The sequence below is a fragment of the Dipodomys spectabilis genome, unplaced genomic scaffold (genome assembly GCF_019054845.1).
Source record: "Dipodomys spectabilis isolate Male_0828 unplaced genomic scaffold, ASM1905484v1 ptg000004l, whole genome shotgun sequence".
In the NCBI taxonomy this organism is placed as follows: domain Eukaryota; kingdom Metazoa; phylum Chordata; class Mammalia; order Rodentia; family Heteromyidae; genus Dipodomys; species Dipodomys spectabilis.
In genome coordinates this window covers 9,621,418-9,647,765 of record NW_024870681.1, presented here as the reverse complement: position 1 = coordinate 9,647,765, position 26,348 = coordinate 9,621,418, and the positions used below count along the sequence as shown (strand labels likewise).

Here is a 26,348-nt window from a genome sequence, read left to right as displayed (position 1 = left end):
CACACACACACCACACACACACACACACACACACACACACACACACACACACACACACATGTTCTTAAATCAGGATGTCTTTTAGCTCTTTTAGTAAATTCCCTATGCTCTCTTCCTTTTTGCATTCCTATTTCTTGCAGAGAAAAAGAGAGACCAGCAGTTCTGTCCTTTGGCAAATGAGAAGGCAGCTTCTCCTGGAGCTAATGGGCATTCTTCCCACTGTACGGAGCACCCGCATTGTGGAAGAGGCTGATGTGGAGATGGAGCCCACTGTGTCCGTGTACTCAGGCCTGAAAGAAGAGCATGTGGTGAAGGCCAGCGCACTCCTACGTCTCTACTGTGCTTTGATGGGGATTGCCGGACTCAAGTACACAATAATTGATATTTTATCTAGCCGAGCTATATTTGTTTTGGTCTCATTGTAAACAGAATAATGTAGTACAGGAGAAGGTTTGAATAATTTATTAATTTCTAATCACAATATAAAGAAACTTACTTTTAGCACACAGCATCACAACTATCTCCTGAATGATCTGTGTTGATACTTTTCTCGGCAAATCTCTCCTACATTTTCCTTTAGAACTGAAATCATAAATTGCCAGGTGCCGGTGGCTCATGCCTGTAATCCTAGCTACTCAGTAGGCAGAGATCTAAGGACCATGGTTCGAAGCCAGCCCGGGCAGGAAACTCTGGGAGACTCTTATCTTCAGTAAACTACTCAAAAAAGCCAGAAGTGCCTCTGTGGCTCCAGTGATAAGAGTGCTAGCCTTGAGCAAAAGAACAGATATCTAGGCCCTGAATTCAAGCCCCAGGACCAGAAAACAGAAACAAAAACCTGACATGATGTGGTTATGAAACACAAGTCTTTGTCACTGTACACATTCTTTTTTTTTTTTTTGTCAGCCATGGGGCCTGAGTCTGGGCCTGGGCGCTGTCCATCATCAATTCAGCTCAAGGCTAGCGTTCTACCACTTGAGCCATAGCACTACTTCCAGCTTTTTTGTTTTTGCTTATGTGGTGCTGAGGAATCGAACCCAGGTTCCTCAGGCATGCAAGGCAAGCACTCTACCACTGAGCCACCTTCCCAGCCCATACACCACATTCTTTAGATGTCCTCCACTGCTACATGTACAGTCCTCATTTTGGGTGCCTCCAATCATGTGAATTTGAGGTTTGACAATTTGAGTAAAAGACACTGATCCCAATTAGTTGGGTTCAGATTTCAGGTGCCACAATACATTAACATGCTGATTGTGTGAAGTTCATATAGCTGTGAACACTTTAGGACAGTTATGGCTACATGACAACACATACATGTCATGATCAGGGACCGCTGGCCTCCCTTCTTTTATAGCTGCAGGTCTGTTAGTTCCTGTACCAACAGCCGAGTGATTTCTCTAATAAATTCATGTGACATTTTCAGGTTATGGAATGATAAGAAGGCTATTTCAATATTCTTCACTGAAGCTTTTTTTATATAAGAATTAAAAATTATTATTATAAAAGTAATATGCAGAAAGGTAGCAATTACATAAGTCAGGTAAAGAGTACACTTTTTGGACAGTGCCGCCCTTTCCTTGCTCTCTCCTAGTTTTTCCCTCCCATCCTCACCCACAAGTTGTATAGTTCATTTTCAGCGTAGTGTCTAGTGAGTACCACTACTGCATTTGTTAACCCCTTGTCCCCCTCATTCCTTTTTTTTTGTGTCAGTTGTGGGGCCTGAACTCTGGGCCTGGGTGCTGTCGTTCAGCTCTTCAGTTCAAGGCTAGTGCTCTACTACTTGAGCCACAGCACCACTTCCGGCTTTTTCTGCTTATGTGGTGCTGAGGAATCAAACCCAGGGCCTCATGCATGCAAGGCAAGCGCTCTACCACTGAGCCACCTTCCCAGCCCCGTTGTCCCTCCATTTCTATGCCTCCCCTTATGCTCCTGAAGACATAAATAAACAGACCAAAAAGAAAACAATAACAGCAAAAAAGAAATAACCTCTGTTTCCACTTCCTGAGCTTCATTTTGAGAAATACTATTTTTTTATCATCAGGTGCTTATAAGCATTATGCCTTTCTTTTCCTCTCCTAAGAGCATCCTCCTTTGATCTCACTGTGTGAATGCCTAGAGACATATAATGTTTTATGACACAGTATTTTAGATCTAGCTTCTGCATATGAGAGAAAACATATGCTGGGCTTGGCTTACTTCACATGATTTGGTCTAGGTTCATCCATTTTCCTGCAGATATTATCCCATTAAAGCTTTAAAAAAGAAAAGCCAGACACTGTTGACCCATACCTGTACTCCTAGCTATTCAGGAGGCTGAGATCTGAAGATCGTGGTTTGAAGTCTGCCCAGATAGTAAAGTCCATGAGACTCATCTCAACCACCAGAAAACCAGATGTGGAGTTGTGCCTCCAAGTGGTAGAGAGCTAGCCTTTAATCAGAAAAGTCAGGATCCAGTTGAAGCCCCATGACTGACAAAAAAATAAAATAAAAAGAAATAAAACAACTTCACCTAGCATTTCGATGTTTCAATTAGAGTGCCCTATAAATATTAATTTTACTATTTTCACAATCCTGTAGAGTTTTACATTTTTGACAAAAAAAATTTACAGGATGCAAAGTGGTTATAATTCCCCCTCTCCCCCCGAACTGGAGTGTGAACTAAGGGCCTCAGTGCTGTCCCTAAGCATGTTTGCGCTCAAGGCTAGTGCTGTACCACTTGAGCCACATCTCTGCTTTCAACTTTTTGGGGATGATTCAGAGTTAAGTGTCTCATGGACTTTCTTCCTGAACTGGCTTCGAATGGTAATCCTTAGATCTCAGCCTTTTGAGTAGGTAGCATTAGAGGTGAGACCCCTGGCTGTCCTTGAGACTCTACCTCCTGAGTAGCCGAGATTATAGTCATGAGCCAGCACACATAGCTTATAATTTCTTGGTTTTGTTTTTGATGATCTTAGATGTAAAATTTTTATACTGATATAACGTAATAAAGTGTTAAAATGTTGGGAAAGTCACCTTTTCTTCCTTCTTTCAACTACAAAAACAGTAAAATCAAATTATATGTTCCTTTTTAGACCAACTGAAGAAGAAGCTGAACAATTACTTCAACTGATGACAAGCCGTCCTCCTGCCACCCCTGCTGGGGTTCGCTTTGTCTCACTTTCCTTTTGTATGCTGCTGGCCTTTTCTATGCTTGTCAGGTATCATCGTCTATAAGTTGCTCTGTTTTTCTCAAGGTGTGATTTTATTTACTTACTAAAATGCATGTATAGGGGCTGAGACTATAACTCACTGGGAGGGCACTTGCTTAGCATGTACAAGCAGGATGGAGTTTATCCCCAGCACTGACAAGATACATAAAACGCATGTCGTGTATTAAGAGCTTACTGCAAATTTGTGTGGGCATTTGTAGTATCCTTTTTTCTTTTTTTTGGTACCAGTACTAGGATTTGAACTTGGGGCCTATGTGTTCCTTCTTACCCTTTTCATTCAAGGCTGGCACTCTACCATAAGCTCTACTCTGGATTTTTGGATAAGAGTCAAACAGACTTTCTGGCTTGGTTAGCGTGGCATTGTGATCTCAGCCTCTTGACTAGCTAGGATTATAGATGTAAGTTACTAATATCCAGAAGTTTCTGACTTTTTGGTTTTAAAATTTAATAGATTTTTTTTTTTTGGTTAGTCATGGGGCTTGAACTCAGCCTGGGCGCTGTCCTTCAGCTCTTTATCTCAAGGCTGGTTCTCTACCACTTGAGCCACAGCACCACTTCTGGTTTTCTGATTGTTTATTGGAGATAAAAGTTTCATGGACTTTCCAGCCTGGGCTAGCTTTGAACCACAATCTTTTTATTTATTCTTATTTTTTTTTTTGTCGGTTGTGGGGCTTGAACTCTGGGCTTGGGCACTGTCCCTGTGCTCTTCAGCTCAAGGCGAGCATTCTACCACTTAAGCCACAGTGCCACTTCCGGTTTTCTAGTGGTTTATTGGAGATAAGAGTCTCAGGACTTGCCAGGCGCTGGTGGCTCACGCCTGTAATCCTAGCTACTCAGGAGGCTTAGATCTGAGGATCGCGGTTCAAAGCCAGCCCAGGCAGGAGAGACCGTGAGACTCCTATCTCCAATAAACCACCAGAAAACTGGAAGTGGCTCTGTAGCTCAAGTGGTAGAGCGCTCGCCTTGAGCTGAAGAGCTGAGGGACAACGCCCAGGCCCAGAGTTCAAGCCCCACGACCGACAAAAAAAAAAAAAAAAAAGTCTCACGGACTTTCCTGCCTGGGCTGGCTTTGAACTGTGATCCTCAGATCTCAGCCTCCTGAGTAGCTAGGATTACAGGTGTGAGCCACCAGTGCCGGGCTTTGAACCACAATCTTTAGGATTATAGGTGTGAGCCACCAGCACCCGGTTAATTTTTTTTTCTATATAAAATAATTATCAGCTTTCATCATATATATTAATACCTTAATCTCAAAGGACTTTTGCTTTTTTATTAGATGCTGACTGCTCTTGAACTTGGCTAGGGTGCTGTCCCTAAGCTTTTTCACTCAAGGCTAGCACACTATTACTTTGGAACACAGCTCCACTTCTGGTTTTCTGGTGATTAATGGAGATAAGAGGCTCATGAACTTTCCTACCTGGTCAGGCTTTGAACTGAGATCTGTAGATTTCAGCTTCCTAAGTAGCTAGGATTATAGGTGTGAGCTACTTTACCCAGCTCAGATGTAATTTCAGAATGCTTTTTATCCATATGCTACTTTATCTGATTTAAAACTAGTGACATTCTATTATGTTCTATTTAGCACACCTGAACAAGAGCAGCTAATGGTTGTATGGCTAAGTTGGATGATAAAAGAAGAAGCTTACTTTGAGAGGTAAGAATTCTTCATTTGTTTTATTCAGCAGTGAAAGCTTTTCTTGTCTCTTTGGTAATTACTATTTTCTCTTCTGTTTCAACAGTACATCAGGCGTGTCTGCATCTTTTGGGGAGATGTTGTTGCTGGTGGCTATGTACTTCCATAGCAACCAGCTTAGTGCTATCATTGACCTCGTCTGTTCCACTTTGGGGATGAAGGTAATACTGTCTTCTTTCTAAAAGAAGGTGTGTCTAAGCTAGACATTTCATTGTAGGGTAAAGTAAGTACATTGTTTCCATTTAAGCAATGATAGTTGCTTGATAGTTTGAATCTTTTTCAGAAACTCTTAGGAAAACAATATGCATATTGAGAACATTGTAATAGATCTGCAATGAAAAACACTGGAAAATATAGCAAGGGAAAATGTAATTCCGTCATCCAGAGATAGTCTAGCATACTACCAGTAACAACGCAGTATCTGTTCTCTCTTTAAAATCATATATTATCATTTAAAAAACCTTTACTACCTTCTTCTCATCTGTGTTAAATTTCTAGTAATTACTATTTCCTAAATACTTTTTTTTAATGCAAATACTTTTTTTTTAATCAGTCGTGGGTCTTGAACTCAGGGCCTGGGCATTGTCCCTGAGCTCTTTTGCTCAAGGCTAGTAATCTACCACTTTGAGCCACAGCTCCACTTTTCTGGTGATTAATTGGAAATAAGAGTCTCATGGATGGGGCTGGGAATGTTGCTTAGTGGTAGAGTGCTTGCCTTGCATGCATGAAGTCCTGAGTTTGATTCCTCAGTACCACATAAACAGAAAAAACCAGAAGTGGCATTGTGGCTCAAATAGTAGACTAGAGTGCTAGCCTAGAGCAAAAGAAGCTCAGGGTTGGTACCTAGGCTCTGCGTTCAAGCTCTAGGACTGGCCAAAAAAAAAAAGAGTCTCATGGAACTTTTCTAACCAGGCTAGCTTTGAGCTTTGAACCATGATTCTTAGGTTCCTCAGTATCTAGGATTATATGTGTGAGCCACTGGCACCCTGCACAAATACTATTAAACTAGCACTTTTTTTTTTTTTTTGAGATGAGTCTTACAAAGTTGTCCAGGTTGGTCTTGACTGAATTTTTGGGTCAAGCAATCCTCCAGCCCCAGCTCCCTGAGTAGCTGAGACTATAGATGTGATCCACTACTCTATGCTTTTACTTCATACCTTTTGTATTATTTCTTTTTCTGAAGAAAAGCACCCTTTAATGTTGGGTTTGAGAAGTCACTTTTTTTTTTTTTTGGTCTGGTCATGGGGCTTGAACTCTGGGCCTGGGCGCTGTCTCTCAGCTCTTCAGCTCAAGGCTAGTGCTCTACCACTTGAGCCACAGTGCCACTTCCAGCTTTTTTCTTTTTGCTTATGTGGTGCTGAGGAATTGAACTCAGGGCCTCAGGCATGCAAGGCAAGCGCTCTACCACTGAGCCACCTTCCCAGCCGCAGAAGTCACTTTTGTTGTTGTTGTTGTTGTTGGTTGTAGGTGTTGAACTCTGGGCCTGGGCGCTGTCCCTGAGCTTTTCAGCTCAAGGCGAGCACTCTACCACTTGAGCCACAGTGCCACTTCCAGTTTTCTGGTAGTTCATTGGAGATAGAAAGTCTCATGGACTTTCCTGTTCAGGCTGGCTTTGAACCTCAGATCTCAGCCTCAGTAGCTAGGATTACAGGTGTGAGCTACTGGTGCCTGGCTGAGAAGTCACTTTTAATGCAGAGTACTTGAACATTTAGACATCAATACTGTGTGTTATAACTATTTTAAATAATAAATTCAGAGAAAAATGTTTTGTATATTTTTCCATGCTCTTGGAATTCTTTTGGTTATATTATTCGTATGAATTAATTGTACAAAGGGGCTTTGTGATATATACAACATGCATATAATGTACTTTGACTAATCTTTTGATGATTTTAGATCGTAATTAAACCAAGCTCCTTGAGCAGGATGAAGACTATCTTTACACAGGAGATTTTTACTGAGCAGGTACTTCTTTTTGTTCTTAGGTATTTAACTTTTCTTTATGACATACTTTGGGAGAAAACTTATATATCTTACCTCCAAAAGAATGTGGTCTCTCTCCATTCCTTCTCAGTTTGTAAGAATGATTTATTTATCTTTGACATTTTTGAAAGGAATAGTCCTTTTAAAACACATTTTAAAACTCATTTAATGCTATGTGGAAATCATTATTATTTTAATGTAGTTTATTATTTCTTTCATGTTTTGTGTCTTAGTATTATGCTTAGAGATGTTTTTCCTTCTTTGGGTTTATATAAATGTGTCCAGCCCTATATATGATTTTTAAGATAAGATCTTCTGTTTTTGCCTTGCTAGCTCTAGATCACCATCTCCCCCCCCCCCCCCCCCACCCCAGTTGATCATGGGGCTTGAACTCTGTGCCTGGGTGCTGTCCCTGACTTTTTCAGCTCAAGGCTAGTGCTCTACCACTTGAGCCACAACACCACTTCCGGTTTTCTGGTGGTTTATTAGAGATAAGAGTCTCACAGACTTTCCTGCTCCTGTTGGTTTTGAGCCTCGATCCTCAGATCTCAGCTTCCTGAGTAGCTAGGATTACAGGTGTGAGTCACTGGCACCCAGAGCCACAATCCTCTTACCTATAGCCTATTGCATTGGTAGAATCATAGATGCCACAATTGCTGGCTTGTTGATTGAGATGGGGGTCTTGTTAACTTTTGACTGGCTAGCCTCCAACCATGGTCTTCTTAGTCTTTGCCTCCTGAGTAGCTCAGATTATAGGCATGAGCTACCATGCTGGCTGCTGCATTAAATTTTCTTTTTTTTTTGTTGTTTGTGGGGTCTGAAGTCTGGGCCTGGGCACTGTCCCTCAGCTCTTCAGCTTAAGGCTAAGCGCTCTACCACTTGAGCCATAGCGCCATTTCCAGCTTTTTCTGCCTTTGGTACTGAGGGCAACAGGCCCTCTTGCATGTAAGGCAAGCACTCTACCACTGAGTCACCTTCCCAGCCCCTTAAATTTTTTATTTACTTATTTTTTTGTTGGTTTTGGGGGGATCTGGGAGCTGTCCCACAGCCCTTTAGCTCAAAGCTGGCGCTCTACCACTTGAGTTAAAGTGCCACACTTCCTGAGTAGCTAGGATTAAAGATGTGAGCCACCAGCACCAGGCCCCTTAAATTTTTTTGAACACGCACACGCACACACACACACACACACACACACACACACACACACACACACACAGTTACATGTACTTGAGTTTGGCCTTAGGTACTTGAGGAGCCGGCAAGCACTATACCACTTGAGCCATCCTCTTAGCACAAATTTATATATTGAGAGACTTTGATTAGATATTTAAGGTAAAGTGTTAGGTATCAATACTATGTTTATAGGATCATTATTTGGATTTTTCAGGGAAAAGGTTAAGTAGAGACCTGTTTAAGTCTTTTTTTTGTGTGCTGGTACTGCGGCCTGGGTGCTGTTCCTGAGCAGTTTTGCTCAAGGCTAGCACTCTACCACTTGAGCCACAGCTCTGCTTTTGGCTTTTTGTGATTAATTAGAGATAAGAATCTCATGGACTTTGCTACCTAGGCTGGCTTTGAACCACAATCTTCAGACCTCAGCCTCCTGGGTAGCTTGTATTACAGGCATGAGACACTAGCACCTGGCTGAGGCAGGGTCTTTCTGTGTAGCTCAGTTTGTGATCCTCCTGTCTCAGACTACCGAGACAGTACTTGGTTGCTGCTTCATCACTTAAAACTATTTGAAACATTTAACTATATATATATATATATATATATATATATATATATATATGTATATATATATATATATATATATATATATATTATTCATTCCTTAGAACCACACTTAAGTGTTGGTAGTCTACTTTCTAAACTGGTCTTTCAAAATTATTTATTTGTACCAGGTGCTGGTGGCTCACGCCTGTAATCCTAGCTACTCAGGAGGCTGAGATCTGAGGATTCCAGTGCAAAGCCAGCCCCGGCAGGAAAGAACATGAGACTCTTATCTCCAATAAACCACTCAGAAAACTGGAAGTAGTGTTGTGGCTCAAGTGGTAGAGTGCTAGCCTTGAGCTGAAGAGCTGAGGGACAGTGCCCAGGCCCAGAGTTCAAGCCCCATGACCAACAAAAAATATAAATAAAATAAAAATTATTTGCTCCCATGTGTTAATACGTATTAATACTGTTTTCTCTTTCAGGTTGTCACAGCTCATGCAGTTCGGGTCCCTGTCACTAGCAACCTGAGTGCTAACATTACTGGTTTTTTGCCTATTCATTGTATTTATCAGCTTCTCAGGAGTCGTTCCTTTACCAAGCACAAAGTGTCAATAAAAGTATGACCTTACATTTATAGTTTAAATTACAACTTGGGTTAATTCTTTCTAGTTAGTTCTATATATCAGTTTGTATGCTTTTACTGTGGGTTTTGTGGTATTAGGCTAAGTTGCTAGTCATTTATATAGTTATAATTGTAAAAGGTCTTTAACATATACATACACACACATAAAATATGTAGTGTTACTCATTCATTTAAATTCTTAGCAACAATGCGCCTATTCATTAACATTTGTATTTTTATCAAGTAAAATAGCTAAGAACTAACACAAACTCACAGACAGCAATTCTACACATACCGCGCCTATAGTCAAGTGGTCTCCTTTTAGTGCATATCAAAGATGTTTTTTTTCAAAGATGCTTTCTTAATTTGAATATTTCTCTGAAGAAAGATCCCTCTGACTCTTCCAGTGTGAGATCTTCCTCGATAATACATATGGTACTCTAAATCTGGGGAAAGTAATTTCTTCAAATGTTTTTCTTATTTCTTATATACATATAATATATATTCTTGATCAAAATATAAAGGCAGTTCATATTTTAATATCAAAGACAATCAGGGTAACTAGATAATGTATTTGGAGCTGGTATATGCTAATAGTGTTAATAAATGTTTTCTTGCTTCTAATGTCATGTAAAACTAAATGTGCATCTATAATTTTGCATCTATAATTTTGTCCTTTTTTTTCCTCACTGCCATAATTGATTGGGTGCCTATAACGTTCCTTTTTAGGATTGGATTTATAGACAGCTGTGTGAAACCTCTACTCCACTCCATCCTCAGTTACTTCCTCTGATCGATGTGTACATCAATTCTATTCTTACTCCTGCATCTAAATCGAACCCTGAAGCCACAAACCAGCCAGTCACTGAACAGGAAATACTCAATATTTTCCAGGAAGTCATTGGGGTAAAGAACTGATTCTTTTGCAACTATTAGCTCATTTTTCTCCTATTTTTTTCTTTTAATTTATTCTTATTTCTTCTAATTTCTTCTTATTTATTTTACCTCAGAAGACTTCTGGTAATTTTGAACTTAAAATTTCAGCCAGGTGCCAATAGCCAGGTGCAATCATAGCTACATGGGAGGCGAAGGTCAGGATTGTGGTTTGAGGCCAAACAGAATATAAAAGTTCAAGAGATCTTTTCTTAACAAATAGCTTTGCAGAGTGGCACATGCCTGTCATCCTAGCTATGTGTCGGGCTAAAATTGGAAGGATCACCATTCCAGGCCAGCCTGGGCATGAAAAGTCTATAAGACTTACTGGAAGATGCTGGGAGTTGTGGCATTGCCTATTATGCCAGTAGGAGTGGGAATTGCAAAATAGGATTGCATTTAAAGCATGCTCTAGGCAGAAGTAACATCCTATCTCAAAAAATAACCAGCACAAGCCCGGAGTCTGTGACTCATGCCTTTAATCTTAGCTACTCAGAAGACTGAGATCTGAGGATTGTGGTTCAAAGCCAGTCCAGGCAGGAAAGTCTGAGACTCTAATCTCCAATTAAACACCAGAAAAGTCAGAATTGGAACTGTGACTCACATGGTAGATTGCCAGTATTTAGCAAAATAACTCAAGAGACAGTGTCCTGCCCCTGAATTAAAGCCCCAGGATTGGTATACACACAAAACAAACAAACAGACAACAACAACAACAAAACCAGCACAAAAGTAGGGCTGGAGTGAAGTTCAGTGGTAGAATACCTGCCTAGTTAGCACAGGCCTCACATTCAAACCCAGCACTACCAAAGCAAACAAGCAAAATACAATACATTTTCTTAGTATTTTTTGAGGCGATATGTATCTATGTATGTTTTTATGTATGTATGTATGAATGAATGACAGGGTCTTGCCTCGTAGCCATGCTGGTCTTAAATCAGATCCTCCTGTTCCAGCCTCATGGGTACAGGGTTGACAGGCATGTCCCCCAATTCTGGTTCAAACAGTTCTTTTGGAACTTCATTTTCAAGTACAGTGGTGCCTTAGTGATTGTGTATTCTTATGGGACTTTATGACATTTCAAAAAGTTCAATATAGTCTGCTTAGTTTCCCAGAAATGTAAACTATACTTGGATTTATTTAATGAGAAATTTCACGAAAATGTTTTTCATTTTTGTTTGAATGGAAAATGAATTGCATCTTTCACAGACATAGCTTTTTTGGGGGGAAGGGGGGTTGTGGGGTTTCAACTCTGGGCCTGAGCACTATCACTCAGCTCTTCAGTTCAAGGCTAATGCTCTACCATTTGAGTCACAGTGTCACTTTTGGTTTTCTGAGTGGTTTATTGGAGATAAAGTCTCACAGACTTTTCTTGCCTGAACCTGGATCCTCAGATCTCAGCCTCCTGACTAGCTAGGATTTACAGGTGTGAGCCATCGATGCTTGGCAAAGATAGTTTTTAAAATAGTTACTATCAAATTTTTTGGCAGTATCAGAGATTAAAGTCAGGACTTTATGCTGGATATGCAATGTATGTTTTTAGTCATTGTTTTCTCCATAATAATTTTACATAATATTTGATATTCCTGGAAATCTTTCAGAAGCAGCCTACTGGAAGTATAACTGAATAGTAACTGGTATCTTTTGTTTGGGGGGGTGGGTGGCGGTGTATCTTGAACTCAGGGCCTGGAGGGTGTCCTTTATCTTTTTCACTCATGTTGGCACTCTACTACCTGAACCACAGCTCCACCTCTTGCTTTTTGGTTGTTAACTGGAGATAAGAGTCTCATCTTTGAACAGTGCTTCTCAGATTTCAGCCTTCTGATTAACCGGGTCCCGCTGCTTCTGTTTTGGTTTTATCTTAAAGACTAGTACTCCATCACAAGTTTCAGTTAGATTGTAAGTGTTCTCTGAGCATAATGAAATGTAACAACTTTCCTCCCAGTTTATTTGAGCTTGGGAAAAGCAACTCCAGATAAGAAGTCTATTTCAAGCTTTTACTGTTAAAACAGTCAAATGCATTCATTTAATTAAACAATATATTTATTAGTATTAAGTAGTTGAACTAAGGGGTTTCAATTCCAGAAGTCAGGTTATGAGTACAATGCATCTTGATCAAGTGTCACCTCGTCTTTGATTCTCACCCATCTTTCCCCATCCCATCCCTACCCTCAAGTTATGTAGTTCAAGTTTTACATAGAGTACATTGAATACAATGACTGCATTTGCCCACCTTGCGTCCCTCCATTCCTGTGCCCCTCACCTCGCTGTTATCCCCCCATGTGAACATGTTTCAGATTCCTGATATTCATGTGTTGAGTGGTTCATTAGTTGTTCGATAGTCATTTGTATAACTAAAATCTGTAATATTAAGTGTGTTAACATTACCTCCAGGGTGACAGCATCCGCCTTAACCAGCGTTTCAGTATCACAGCGCAGCTTTTGGTGCTCTACTATATACTGTCTTATGAGGAAGCGCTCCTGGCAAACACAAAGACCTTGGGTAAGCTGTGCATTGGCAAGTAGTTCTAATGGTTTATTTTATTTGCTTGCATTTTATTGTTTTCCAAGGAATTAGAGCTTGTATAATAAAATAAGGCTGAATATTCTTTTTTTCTTTTCTTTTTTTTTGTCAGTCACTGGGCTTGAACTCAGGGCCAGGGTGCTGTCCATGAGCTCCTTTTATTCCAAGCTAGCACTCTACCACTTTGAACCACAGCTCCATTTATGGTTCTCTGGAGTTTATTTGGGCTGGCTTTGAACTGTAGTCCTCAGATCTCAGCCTTCAGGATTACAGGCCCAGCCTAGATCAAATATTCTAGCGAGCTCTTGCATCGTTCTATAATCTTTACAGAGAAGACATTGGTGCACAAATATGTGCATGTGTGGATATTTACCTGCACCTGATAGCTTTTAGTGAGCAAAACAGCCAGCAAAAGCATGAGTTGAAGGACTTAACGCTCCCTTCTTGGCCCAATCTTCTTATGTATCTAAAGATGGAATATGAAGGATTGACCCCCACCCTACTATCCCAGGCATATACGACGTCAGGCAAAACCCCAGGTATGCATGGATGTGCTTGATTCAGTCAGGGCAATCCAACCTAAGTCTGGCCGTAATATTCCATTATGGGCCTAACCTGTAGGGAATTGAAGCCGAGTTGTGAGACCAGGGAAGAGTTAAGAGGTTGAAATGCCACCTCCTCAGTACTCAAAAAGCTGAGAACTAGACCCTGAAAAGATCCAGTAGTCAACACAAGACAAATGTATAAGTTACTACCCTAAGTGTGTTTTAAGTTAGAGCTATTAGGACTAAGAGCATGAGACTTAGAAATAAGATTGCTCTCCTCTGCTCCCTAACAATAAGGGAGTCAGTTGTCACTAGGTATACAAACTGTAACTCATGTTAATGGTTGTAACCACAGTACCCTATTTTTCTGCCTGTACCTGTAGTTCCCCTTTATTGAACTAAATAACCTCTGTCTTCTTGCTTAGACCCCAGAAAAGCCCAACTCCAACTCCACTTCCTTGAACAACCTCCATTCCTGTGGGAAGGTTGTTTGCCCCTCACTGTGCTTTATTTATTTATTTATTATTTATTTATTTATTTTTGGGTCTGGTCGTGGGGCCTGAACTCTGGGCCTGGGCTCTGTCCCTCAGCTCTTCAGCCCAGGCCCAGAGTTCAAGCCCTGTGACCAACAAGAAAAGAAAATGGACAAGAAAAAAAATAGGCTGGACTCAATCTCAATAGGCAAAGACTATTTATTAAAGCACAGTGAGGGGCTGGGAAGGTGACTCAGTGGTAGAACTCTTGCCTTGCATGCCTGAGGCCCTGGGTTTGATTCCTCAGCACCACATAAGCAAAAAAAAGGAAAAAAAAGCCGGAAGTGGCGCTGTGGCTCAAGTGGTAGAGCGCTAGCCTTGAGCTGAAGAGCTGAGGGACAGCACCCAGGCCCTTAGTTCAAGCCCCAGGACTGAACCCCCCCAAAAAAAATTGAGTTGGGGCTGGGAAGAGTGCCCAGGCCCAGAGTTCAGGCCCTACGACTGGACCCCCCCCCCCCCAAAAAAAAAAAATTGGGCTGGGAAGGTGGCTCAGTGGTAGAGTGCTTGCCTTGCATGCATGAGGCCATGGGTTCGATTCCTCAGCACCACATAAACAGAAAAAAGCCAGAAGTGGTGCTGTGGCTCAAGTGGTAGAGCACTAGCCTTGAGCTAGAAGAGCTGAGGGGTAATGCCTAGGCCCAGAGTTCAAGCCCCAGGACTGGCAAAAAAAAAAAACGTAAAGCAGTCTGTCTAGTTCTTGCTGTTTTGTACATTCTTACATTTCTGTATATTCACTGTTTTGATAGTAAAAGTGGTTTAATATTGTTTTTCTTTTTATGTGGGTTGAAGGTTTTAGTCTCTGACACTTCATTTTACATTGTTTCTCTTTGACTGACAGCTGCCATGCAAAGGAAACCCAAATCATATTCTTCTTCTTTAATGGATCAGATTCCTATCAAATTCCTTATTCGACAAGCTCAAGGACTGCAGCAGGAACTGGGAGGTAGTTGTTTTATTTTGTTTTCAGTGCTAAAGTTTATTGGTAAGAGATATGTTACTGTTTATTTTGTAAAGTGTCATGGGTGCTTCATGCTAAAAAGTCAAGAATTCAAGGGTGAAATTCCTCTTTGTTTCCCTCATTAAACCAACTACTTCACTCCCTGCAAACCACCTTTCTTCCTAAAGAGCTGTTTTCCCCATAGTTTATTTACAGACATTTTTCTCTACAGGTTGAACCAAATAAAAGTGCAGGCACTTGTGCTTGGGGGTGAGCTCTGTAGAAGCATTTCTCCTAGATAAGCTCTGGAAATGACAAGTGCCAAACTACAGGTCCTACTGAGCGCAGATCACTTGTACACTGGGGAAAAGTCATACTTAATGATAATTGGGGATTATCTGTTGTTTTTTTTTTTTTGGGTCTGTCGTGGGGCCTGAACTCTGGGCCTGGGTGCTGTCCCTCAGCTCTTCAGCTCAAGGCTAGCGCTCTACCACTTGAGCCACAGCACTACTTCCGACTTTTTTCTTTTTGCTTATGTGGTGCTGTGGAATCGAACCCAGGGCCTCATGCATGCAAGGCAAGCGCTCTACCACTGAGCCACTTTCCCAGCCCCTTTATAGACATTCTTGAACTGTGGTATACATGCACAGAAATGTCAATCCCTAGGCTTCATTCTCGAGTTTGTGCTGTAGTCATTCATATAGTATCTATTACTCTGTACATGCAGCAGGCTTCCCCGGCTTCTGATCTTCCTTTGAGAAACACTGCTGTCATGCCTTGGAGCTTACTAAGAAACAAAGTAGAGGAGCTTCTGGTTTTTGAGCATGGAGAATCTGATTGACCTTGCTGTTTGTTTTTAAGGGTTACATTCAGCTTTACTACGTCTCCTTGCAACTAATTACCCACATTTATGTATTGTGGATGACTGGATCTGCGAAGAAGAAATCACAGGAACTGATGCCCTATTAAGACGAATGCTCCTGACTAATAATGCCAAAATTCACTCTCCCAAACAACTCCAAGAAGGTACAATGAATTGGTACTCCCTTACCCCTTTAGTAATATAAGTAGGTACTAAATTAATCAAAATCTTGTGAACATACATACTTCCCTGGGGAAATAACTATATTCTGGTGAGTACATTTTAAATAATTTTCCTTGAGTTAAGAAGGTTTTAGTTTTGTTGTTTTTGTGCTGGTCTTAGAGCTTGAACTCAGGGCCTAGGCACTGGTCCTGAGCATTTTTGCTCAAGACTAGCACTCTGCCACTTGAGCCACAGCTCTACTCCTGCTATTTAATGTTAATTGGAGGTAAGAATCTCAGGGATTTTCCAGCCTGGGCTGGCTTCAAACCATGATCCTTAGATCTCAGCTTCCTAATTAGGTAGAATGACAGGTGTGAGCCACTGGCATCTTGCTGAGTTAAGGAGATTTAACCTTTTTTTTTTTTTCTTTCCATTTTGCCAATCTTGGGGCTTGAACTGAGGGCCTGGGCACTGTCCCTGAGCTTCTTTTGCTCAATGCTAGCATTCTACCACCTGAGCCACAGCGCTACTCCTGGCTTTTTGCTGTTTATGTGGTACTGAGGAATCGAACCCAGGGCTTCCTGCATGCTAGGCAAGCAGTCTACCACTGACCCACCTTCCCAGCCCTAACCATTTCTTTTTGCTAGGCCAGCACTCTACCACTAAGCCACCTTCCCAGCCCTAACCATTTCTTTTTTATGTGCTTTTATCTTTTTCTTCTTCTTCTTGTTGTTGCTGAGAATCAGATTGACATACATTTACCTTTTTTCTCAATAAAGTGGTGTGGTTTGAGGAATATCTTGAACTGTTTAGAAATAAATGTGATGGGGTAATATTTGTTTTCACTGGATAATATCTAAAAAGGGCACTATGAAACTGAAAGAGAGCCACACATACAAACTTTCTTTTAGAAAATTTAAAGGTGAAAAAGCAAGGTGCTGGAGGCTCATGCCTATATTCTTAAGTTATTGTAGAGGCTGAGAATGGGAGCCTCACAATTTTTTTCCAACCCAGGTGGAAAAGTTCATGATACCTGTTTTTGGCCCATAGTTGGGCAGAAAAGCATGTATCTGCTTATCATCCTAAGTTCCATGGAAGGTTGAGGTTGGCAGGATTTGTGTTCCAGACCAGGGGCAGGAAAACTTGAGAGACTATATCTACAAAGGGAAGATGAAGATGTATGTGTGGTCCCCGCAGCCAAAAGTAGGCAGATTGCTGTTCACATGCATGTATGAGCAGGAAGCAAAACTCTATCCTAAAAATAACCAGAGGGCTGGGAATGTGGCTTAATGGTAGAATAGCTTGCATGAAGCCCTGGGTTCAATTCCTCAGTACCACATACACAGAAAAATCCAGAAGTAGCTCTATGGCTCAAGTGGTACAGCACTAGCCTTGAGCAAAAAGAAGCTGAGGGACAGGTGCCCAGGACCTGAGTTCAAGCCCCAGAACTGGCAAAAAAAAACAACAAAAACCAGGCACCGGTGGTTCCGCCTTTAATTCTAGCTACTCAAGAGGTTGGGATCTTAGGATCTCAGTTCAAAACCAGCCTGGGCAGGAATGTCTGTGAGACTTTTTGTTTTGGTCCGGTCATGGGGCCTGAGCTCTGGGCCTGGGTGCTGTCCCTCAGCTCTTTAGCTCCAGACTAGCGCTCTACCACTTGAGCCACAGCGCCACTTCTGGCTTTTTTCTTTTTGCTTATGTGGTGCTGTGGAATCGAACCCAGGACCTCATGCATGCAAGGCAAGCACTCTACCACTGAGCCACATTTCCAGCCCCCCGTGAGACTCTTATCTCCAATAAACCACCAGAAAACTAGAAGTGGTGCTGAGCTTCAAGTGATAGAGCACTAGTCTTGAGCTGAAGAGCTGAGGACAGCACCCAGGTCCAGAGTTCAAGCCCGCAATCAATAGACAAACAAACAGCAACAACAACAAAAAAACTCCCAGAGAAATAGGACTCAAGGTGTGGCTCAGAGGTAATGGGTCAGTCTATAAGCAGAAGGTCCTGAATTCAAACCCAAGTACCAGGGCTGGGAAGGTGGCTCAGTGGTAGAGCGCTTGCCTTGCGTGCATGAGGTCCTGGGTTCGATTCCTCAGCACCACATAAGCCGAAAAAAAAAAAGCCGGAAGTGGCACTGTGCCTCAAGTGGTAGAGCATTATCCTTGAGCTGAAGAGCTGAGGGACAGTGCCCAGGCCCAGAGTTCAGGCCCTCTACCGGACCAAAAAAAAAAAAAAAAAATACACACACACACACACACACAAAAAAGTACTCAAACCCAAGTACCAGCAAAAGCAAAAGTAAAAACAAACAGGCAGCTGGGTGCTAGTGGCTCATGCCAGTGATCCTAGCTACTCAGGAAGATGATATGAGATTGAGGTTTAGAGCAAGTCTAAGCAGAAAAGTCTGTGAGGCTCTTATCTCTATAAATAACCACCAAAACCTGGAAGTGGAGCCGTGGCTCAAGTGGTAGAGTGCCAACATTGAGTTGAAGCTAAGGGACAGTACCCAGGCCCTGAGTTCAAGTCCCAGTGCTGGCAAATTAGTTTTTTGAAAAATTTTTGGTTTTGCAGTTTATAAACCTTGTTACTTACACACACACACACACACACACACACACACACACACACACACACACACACACACACACACACACACACACACACACACACACACACACACACACACACACACACACACACACACCTTATAATCACTGCAAGGTGATTATTGAATTTTTTTTTTTTTTTTTTTTTGGGTCCGGTCGTGGGGCCTGAACTCTGGGCCTAGGCACTGTCCTTCAGCTCTTCAGCTCAAGGCTAGCGCTCTACCACTTGAGTCACAGCGCCACTTCCGGGTTTTTTCTTTTTGCTTATGTGGTGCTGAGGAATTGAACCCACGGCCTCAGGCATGCAAGGCAAGTGCTCTACCACTGAGCCAACTTCCCAGCCCTGAATTTTTTTTTTTTAAATAAGTTTTTTGTTGTTGTTGTTTTGTTTTTTTGCGTCCGGTCATGGGGCCTGAACTCTGGGCCTGGGTGCTGTCCCTCAGCTTTTCAGCTCAAGGCTAGCACTCTACCACTTGAGCCACACCACTACTTCTGGCTTTTTTCTTTTTGCTTATGTGGTGCTGAGGAATCGAACCCAGGGCCTCATGCATGCAAGGCAAGTGCTCTACCACTAAGCCACCTTCCCAGCCCCTTAAATAAGTTTTTTATTGTGAAAATACTGTGTAGAGGGGGTTACAATCACATGAGCAAGGTAATGAGTAGATTTCTTATCAAGCATTATTGCCTCCTCCTTTATTTTTCCCCTACCATCCCTTCCCTCCTACCTCCACACTACATCTACCCCCCCCCCCCCATACACACATAAATTGTAAAGTTCGTTTTGTTGTTGTTGTTTTTTTTTTTGATAGTAGTCACGATTGAAGTCTTGGAATCTCCCGTAATAGGCAGGTACTTTACCTCTTCAGCCATGGCTCCAACACTCAGATTTTATTATTTATTTTTAATTCTTTTTTTTTTAATTGTGAAAATATCGTATAGAGGGATTACAATTACATGGGCAATGTTGTCTCCTCCTTTGTTTCCCCTTCCCATCCCTTCCCATCTCTCCTCCCCCCCTGCCCCCCCCACCCCCCCCCCCCCCATATTTTATTTTTGAATGTTAGATTCTCATTACATTTGCCTGGGCTGGCCTCTAATTCAAGATCCTCTTGCCTATAATGCTAGACTGGCAGGATTTACATGCATGTGTCTTGTCTGTTTTTTAATCCTTTTTAAATGCCAAAATTGGTCTTTGGCCCCCTGCTCTTGAGATTTTTTGTCTCATACAGGCCATGGCTTTCAATTCTGGATTTGGATTAATTTTTCATCATGTAATTCAAGAGGTTATAAATCATTTCAAAGCCAAGTTGTTTTGCCACATTGGTTCTAAATCCAAACACAAAGGTGACATCTGGTGTGGTCTTATAAACTTTGGTTAGTTATCCTGAATTGCTCTTTTAGGTTCTATTTGCTTTCTTGTGGTAAAGGACATCAGTGATCTTTAAAGAACATTGATGGAAAGGGCATCAGTTAAAATAGTTAGTTGGTCATGAAATTTACTGTGTTGTTTATAATAGCGGCCAATCCTCAGGCAGCCTGTGAGGAAAAAGCAGCAAAAAGTAAATTATAATAATTACTTTAATCTGGGCACTGGTGGCTCTTGCCTGTAATCCTAGCTACTCAGGAGGCTGGGATCTGACAATTGCAGTTGAAAGCCAGCCTGGGCAGGAAAGTGCATGAGCCTTTCCCTCAAGCCCCATGACTGACCAAAAAAAAAAAATTCATTTTTTGCTAGTACTAGGGTTTGAACTCAGGACTTGTTCATGTCAATCGACAATCTACTGCTGAGCCATGTATCTACCTTTGTTTTACAGTGTTTGTTTTTGAGATAGTGTGTTACCTCTTTCCTAGGAGTATACCTGGATCAGAATCTTCCTATTTTATACTTCCTGCAGTACCTGACAGGAAGGTTCTGCTACTGCCAGCTATTGGCTGAGGAGTCTTGCAAACAAATTTTTTGCTGGGGCTGGTCTCAAACCATGATCCTCTTGATTTCAGGATCCTGTTTAGCTAAGTTTTCAGACATAAACCTCTCGTATCCAGCTATTATTTTATTTAGCCAAATATTATCAATACATTATTCTATCGTATCATCAATATAAAAAGTATTATGATGCTAGGCATGGTAACATGTGTACCTTTAATCCTATTCCCATGGAGGATTGTGGTCAAAAGTTGGCCCTGAGACAAAAACATAAACTAAGGCATAAAAGGTCTGGGAGTGTGGCTCAAATGGAAATGAACTTGTCTAGCCAGTGTGAGGCACAGAGTTCAAGCAGTAGGCTCAACAAAAAAAAATAAAGTATTAGTGAAATATTTTACCTTTTATACCCACATCATGTTTTTCCATCTGGTAGCTTTATACTTTTACCACACTGCAATTTAGACTCTTCACATCTCATTTGCCCAATAGTTGATGTGGTTCTTGAACTCTGTTGGAGAGAATAGTTCTAGTAACATCAGTCTGCTGGATGCTTACAGCTTATAAATGGGCCACTTGAAGGAAAGAATCAAGGAACTTTTCAGATGAAAAACTACCACAAGGAATACTTTGGCCTATTTTTCTATTTCAGTCCTTCTGAATAACATAAGGAAGTGTGGTGTATTGTTGGGTCACTAATATGATTTAAAAGTAAGACTATTTTATTTATTTTTGCCTTGAACTCAGGGCCTAGGCACTGTCCCTGAGCTTCTTTTGCTCAAGGCTAGCACTCTACCACTTGTGAGCTATAGTACCACTTCCACCTTTTTCTGTTTATATGTAGTACTGAGGAATTGAACCCAGGGTTTCATGCATGCTAGACAAGCCCTCTACCACTAAGCCACATTCCCAGCCCCAGAATGCTTTATTTTTTAGCAACATTGTTTTCTTGATTTGTTTAGCCTGTAGTCTAAGAGACCAAGCAGTATCATTCCTTTTTTGATAAACTATACAAATGTAAATTATGACTACTAATGTTTTTGTTGTTAGCATTCTCAGCTGTCCCAGTAAGTCATACTCAAGTGATGCAGATTATAGAACACTTGACTCTGCTCTCTGCCAGTGAACTTATACCATATGCAGGAGTATTAACATCCAATATGAACCAGCTGCTGAACTCAGGGGTTCCGCGGAGAATTCTTCAAACAGTCAAAAAATTATGGATGGTTCTTAATACTGTGATGCCTAGAAGGTACATTTAATGTGTTGTTGCATGTAATAAAGAAGTATGTGTTAAAGTATAACAAGCTGGGGCTGGGAAGGTGGCTGAGTGGTTGAGTGCTTGCCTTGCATGCATGAGGCCCTGGGTTTGATTCCTCAGCAGCACAAAAGCAAAAAGAAAAAAGCCGCAAGTGGCGCTGTGGCTCAAGTGGTAGAGCGCTAGCCTTGAGCTGAAGAGCTGAGGGACAGTGCCCAGGCCCAGAGTTCAGGCCCCACGACTGGATACCCCCCCAAAAAAAATCTATCTATCTATCTATCTAACAAGCTAAACTTAATTGTCTAACACAATCTTCATAAAGGTGGGAACACGTCTCAAGTGGAACAGCACCTGCCTACATATAGAAGGCCCTGAATTTATTTTTATTTATTTATTTATTTTTTGTCGGTCGTGGGGCTTGAACTCTGGGCCTGGGTGTGGTCCCTCAGCTCTTCAACTTAAGGCCAGCGCTCTACCACTTGAGCCACAGCGCCACTTCCAAAGGCCCTGAATTTAAAAAATATATTCTGACAAGACTGTGTATGTGTGTGTGTGTGCATGCATATATACACACATATATATGTTTAATAGATACATGTATAGATATATTAATATCTTTTTGATATTTGACAATGTAATTCCTCTCTGAAGATTTGTAATAAAAGAATTGTAAAGGTCAGCGATAATTGCAGTTCAAGGCCAGCCTCAGAAAAAATAAATGGGATCATATCTTAAAAATAAGCTAAACATTGGGCACTGCTGGCTTATGTCTGTAACTCATGCCTATAATCCTTGCTGTTCTCGAGGCTAAGATGTGAGGAACTCTGTTTGAAGGCAGCCCAGGCAAGAAAGTCTGGGAGACTCTTATCTCCATAAACTATTCAAAATAAGCCAGAAGTAGAGTTGTGGCTCAAGTGGTTGAGTGCTAGCCTTTAGCAAAAGAAGCTTGGGGACAATGCCCAGGCCCTGAATTCAATCCCCAGAGCTGGCCCACACATACACAAAAGATACACAGAATTATTAGTCTTCCTTCTTAATCCCTCTGTTCTAGTTTTTTTTTTTTTTTTTGGTCGGTCGTGGGGCTTGAACTCTGGGCCTGGGCGCTGTCCCTCAGCTCTTCAGCTCAAGGCGAGTGCTCTACCACTTGAGCCACAGCACCACTTCCGGTTTTCTGGTGATTTATTGGAGATAGGAGTCTCATGGTCTCTCCTGCCCGGGCTGGCTTTGAACCGCGATCCTCAGATCTCAGCCTCCTGAGTAGCTAGGATTACAGGCATGAGCCACCAGCGCCCGGCTTCTGTTCTTGTTTTTTAAGTTTCTTTGTATCTGTTTTCAAAATTTTTTCTGAAAATAACATGAGTGAAGGACCAGATAACTGTACGTATCAGTGATAACATAGCTGCTTTGAACTGTGACTATTTTCTTATCAGGCTGTGGGTGATGACAGTTAATGCACTTCAGCCTTCCATAAAGTTTGTACGACAACAGAAGTATACTCAGAATGACCTCATGATAGACCCACTCATTGTGCTCAGGTGTGATCCCAGGGTTCACAGGTATGTGTCACTTGAATTTCACTTTTTAAAAATAACATGTGTTTGGCTTGTTGTATCTCTTCCTGAAACAAATGCTTCCCCAAAGTGCAAACAACCAAAATGGTAAACAAGAGCCAGAAACTTAGAAAGTACAATAACACCAAGAGTGATTGACAGCAAAGATAAACTTCTATCTTTAAGTCAGACCTCCTATCTTAGATATGCTAGTGGTGTCATTTTCTGCAAAAAAGATCTTTCCTCTAAAGTTTACGTTATAATTTATATTGGCTGATTAAAGGAAGCAATACTACTATGTAATCTTTGAAATGTAGAAAATAAGACATTCCTATTCACCTTTTATTTGGGGCATGAATGTTTCAGTGGGAAAAGTCACTGTACTGTACTATATTCAGAGTTTTTAAAGTATTTTAGCAGCATGTTTAGAGCATGTTCTGACTAAGTTACACATTTTCACTCTCTTCTGTATCTTTTCCTTCTTTGTTTAGGTGCCCCCCATTGATGGATATTACTCTACATATGTTGAATGGTTATCTTCTTGCATCTAAAGCCTACCTTAGTGCTCATTTGAAGGAAACAGCAGAGCAAGATAGACCTTCCCAGAATAATACAATAGGTTTAGTTGGACAAACTGATGCCCCAGAAGTTACCAGAGAAGAACTGAAAAATGCATTACTGGCTGCACAGGTAAATTTTGTTAAAAAAAAAAATGTAGTCAAAAGGGCAAGGGCTTTCCTGGAAGCGGAATCAATTAAGTGGATGATACAGGATGATACAGTATGCTTTCTGTGTGTATGTAACAAATACATTATGCATTCCTTTCATTACAGATTCTATTATATTGATATTACCTTTGTGTTTGAGTATCAGATGGATTCTGCATGCAAGAAATAACCCAGGAATAACATAAATTTAGTAGCTGTCTGTTTACTCATTTTTTGGAAAAGCACAACACATTTATTACTGTAAACTGAGTGTCAGAAGTCTACACAACCTTCAGCTACTGTAGCATAGTTCTCTTCAGCATTAAAGGAGCAGGGGCTGAGAAGATGGCTCAGTGGTCGAGTGCTTGCCTCGCATGCACAAGTTCTTGGGTTCGATTCCTCAGCCACCACATAAGCAGAAAAAGCTGGAAGTGGCGCTGTGGCTCACATGGTAGAGAGCTAGCCTTGAGCTGAAGAGCTGAGAGACAGCACCCCAGGTCCTGAGTTCAGGCCCATGACCAAAAAAAAAAAAGAAGAGCAGAAAGGCACCAATGGCTCCTGCCTATGATCCTAGCTACTAGATTTCAAAAAATATATTACAAATTAAGAAGATCTTTCTACTTTGCTACTTTGAAGATTTCAAATTGCTTAGTATTTTGTCATCTGTTATCCTGAATTATTAAAAAGTGGCTAAACTTTTACACAGTTATAAAACTTTTCTAAATATAAAGCTGAATTGCTCAAATTGTCATAGTATTTATTATCTCCTAACATTCCATTATATACATTTGCTTTTCTGTTTGTTGTCTGTCTCCAACATTGTTGTTGGTTTTTTTTCTTTCTACCATCTTTGTTTTAAGAAATAAATAACAAAGGATTTTTTTCTTCTTCACTGCTCTATTCCTGGTGTAGTATTGGGCATATAGGCATCTAATAAATATGTGTTAGATGAGTGAAGATACAAATAAAATCTCAGATTTGCCTTTAACACCTTTATATTTTGTTAAAATATAAATTAAAAAAATTTTTTTTGGTTGGTCATGGGGCTTGAGCTCTAGGCCTGGGAACTCTCCATGAGCTCTTTTGCTCAAGACTAGCACTCTACCACTTAAGCCACAGTGCCATTTCTGGCTTTTTCTGTTTATGTGGTACTGAGGAATCGAACCCATGGCCTTATGCATGCAAGGCAAGCACTCTACCACTGAGCCACTTTCTCAGCCCTTAAAATTTTTTTGTGAGTCCTGGGGCTTGAACTCTGGGCCTGGGTGCTGTCCTTGAGCCTCTTTGTGCTCAAGGCTAGCTCTCTACCACTTGAGCCATGGTGCTACTTCTGTCTTTTTCTGAGTAGTTTTTTGGAGATAAGAGCCTCACAGACTTTTCTGCCTAGGCTGTCTTTAAACCACGATCCTCAGATTGCAGCCTCCTGAGCAGCTACAATATCCCTGAGCTTTTTTGTTCAAGACTAACACTACTACTTGAGCTACTTCCCCTTTATTACTGGCTAATTGGAAATAAAAGTCTTATGGAGGCGGGGAAAGTAGCTCAGTGGCAGAGTGCTTGCTTTGCACCACATGAGGCCCTGGGTTGTATTTCTCAGCACCACATAAGCAGAAAAAGTCGGAAGTGGCACTGTGGCTCAAGTGATAGAGTGTTAGCCTTGAGCTGAAGAGCTGAGGGACAGTGCCCAGGCCCAGAGTTCAAGCCCCACAACTGACAAAATAAGTAAATAAATAAAAGTCTCATGGAGTTTCCTGCCTAGCTGTCTTCCAACTGTGATCCTCAGATCTCAGCCTTCTGAGTAGCTAGGATTACAGGATTGAGCCACTGAGGCCCAGCAAGGAGTTTCTTTTGAAATTCAGTTGGTAAAATACTAGACCTGATGTGAACTTGTCTGGTAAGAAATTTTTGTGATCCTAATTATAGACTTTATCTCATTTAATGTGAATATTGGTTTATTTTACTGTAGAAATATTAGAATGTTCGATTATAAGATGTGCCTTAATCTCTGTTGGCAGTACTATGTAATATTAAAGAAAATTCTGAGTTCTAATACAAGTATTTCCCTAAGAATTAAGAAAAAGGATTATGGATTGTAATAGTTTAAATCTGTATAAACCTTACTATATGCAGGGTGCCAGCCTAAGTTCTTTACCTATATTAACTCATTTCATTTTTACTATTAGAGGTGTGGATGTTTTTTATTCAATTACTTAAGGATTTCATAATGCTAAAAAAGTGAGAACCACTGCTCTATAAATTGTTCAACTTCTGCTCTAATAACTGCCACTTTATTAGTTATTTTGACTTTTTTTTCTGGTCCTAAAGCTTGAACTCTGGGCCTCAATATTGCCCTTGAGCTCCTTTTCTTTTTGCTCAAGGCTAGCGGCTCTACTAATTGAGCCACACTGCTACTTCTGGCTTTTTCTGTGATTTAGTTGGTGATAAGGGTTTCACAGACTTTCCTGACTGGCTGACTTCTAACAGTAATCCTCAGGCTGAGAAGGTGGCTCAGTGGTAGAGCGCTTGCCTTGCATGCCTGAGGCTCTGGGTTCGATTCCTCAGCACCACATAAGCAAAAAAGAAAAGTGAC

General features: G+C 41.1%; 1 protein-coding gene across 2 annotated transcripts in view; it reads left to right on the top strand.

Moving 5' to 3' along the window:
- Ints2 (integrator complex subunit 2) overlaps positions 1-26,348 on the top strand; it is a 46,731-nt gene that overhangs the window by 15,668 nt on the left and 4,715 nt on the right. For both annotated transcript variants that reach the window (XM_042693629.1, XM_042693634.1), the window contains exons 8-20: positions 141-367; positions 3,072-3,197; positions 4,792-4,863; positions 4,949-5,063; positions 6,799-6,867; positions 9,081-9,215; positions 9,950-10,126; positions 12,548-12,656; positions 14,594-14,698; positions 15,554-15,718; positions 21,294-21,495; positions 22,932-23,057; positions 23,543-23,741. In XM_042693629.1, coding sequence (XP_042549563.1) covers positions 141-367; positions 3,072-3,197; positions 4,792-4,863; positions 4,949-5,063; positions 6,799-6,867; positions 9,081-9,215; positions 9,950-10,126; positions 12,548-12,656; positions 14,594-14,698; positions 15,554-15,718; positions 21,294-21,495; positions 22,932-23,057; positions 23,543-23,741 — 1,827 coding nt within the window. The remainder of the gene's footprint in view (positions 1-140; positions 368-3,071; positions 3,198-4,791; positions 4,864-4,948; positions 5,064-6,798; positions 6,868-9,080; positions 9,216-9,949; positions 10,127-12,547; positions 12,657-14,593; positions 14,699-15,553; positions 15,719-21,293; positions 21,496-22,931; positions 23,058-23,542; positions 23,742-26,348) is intronic.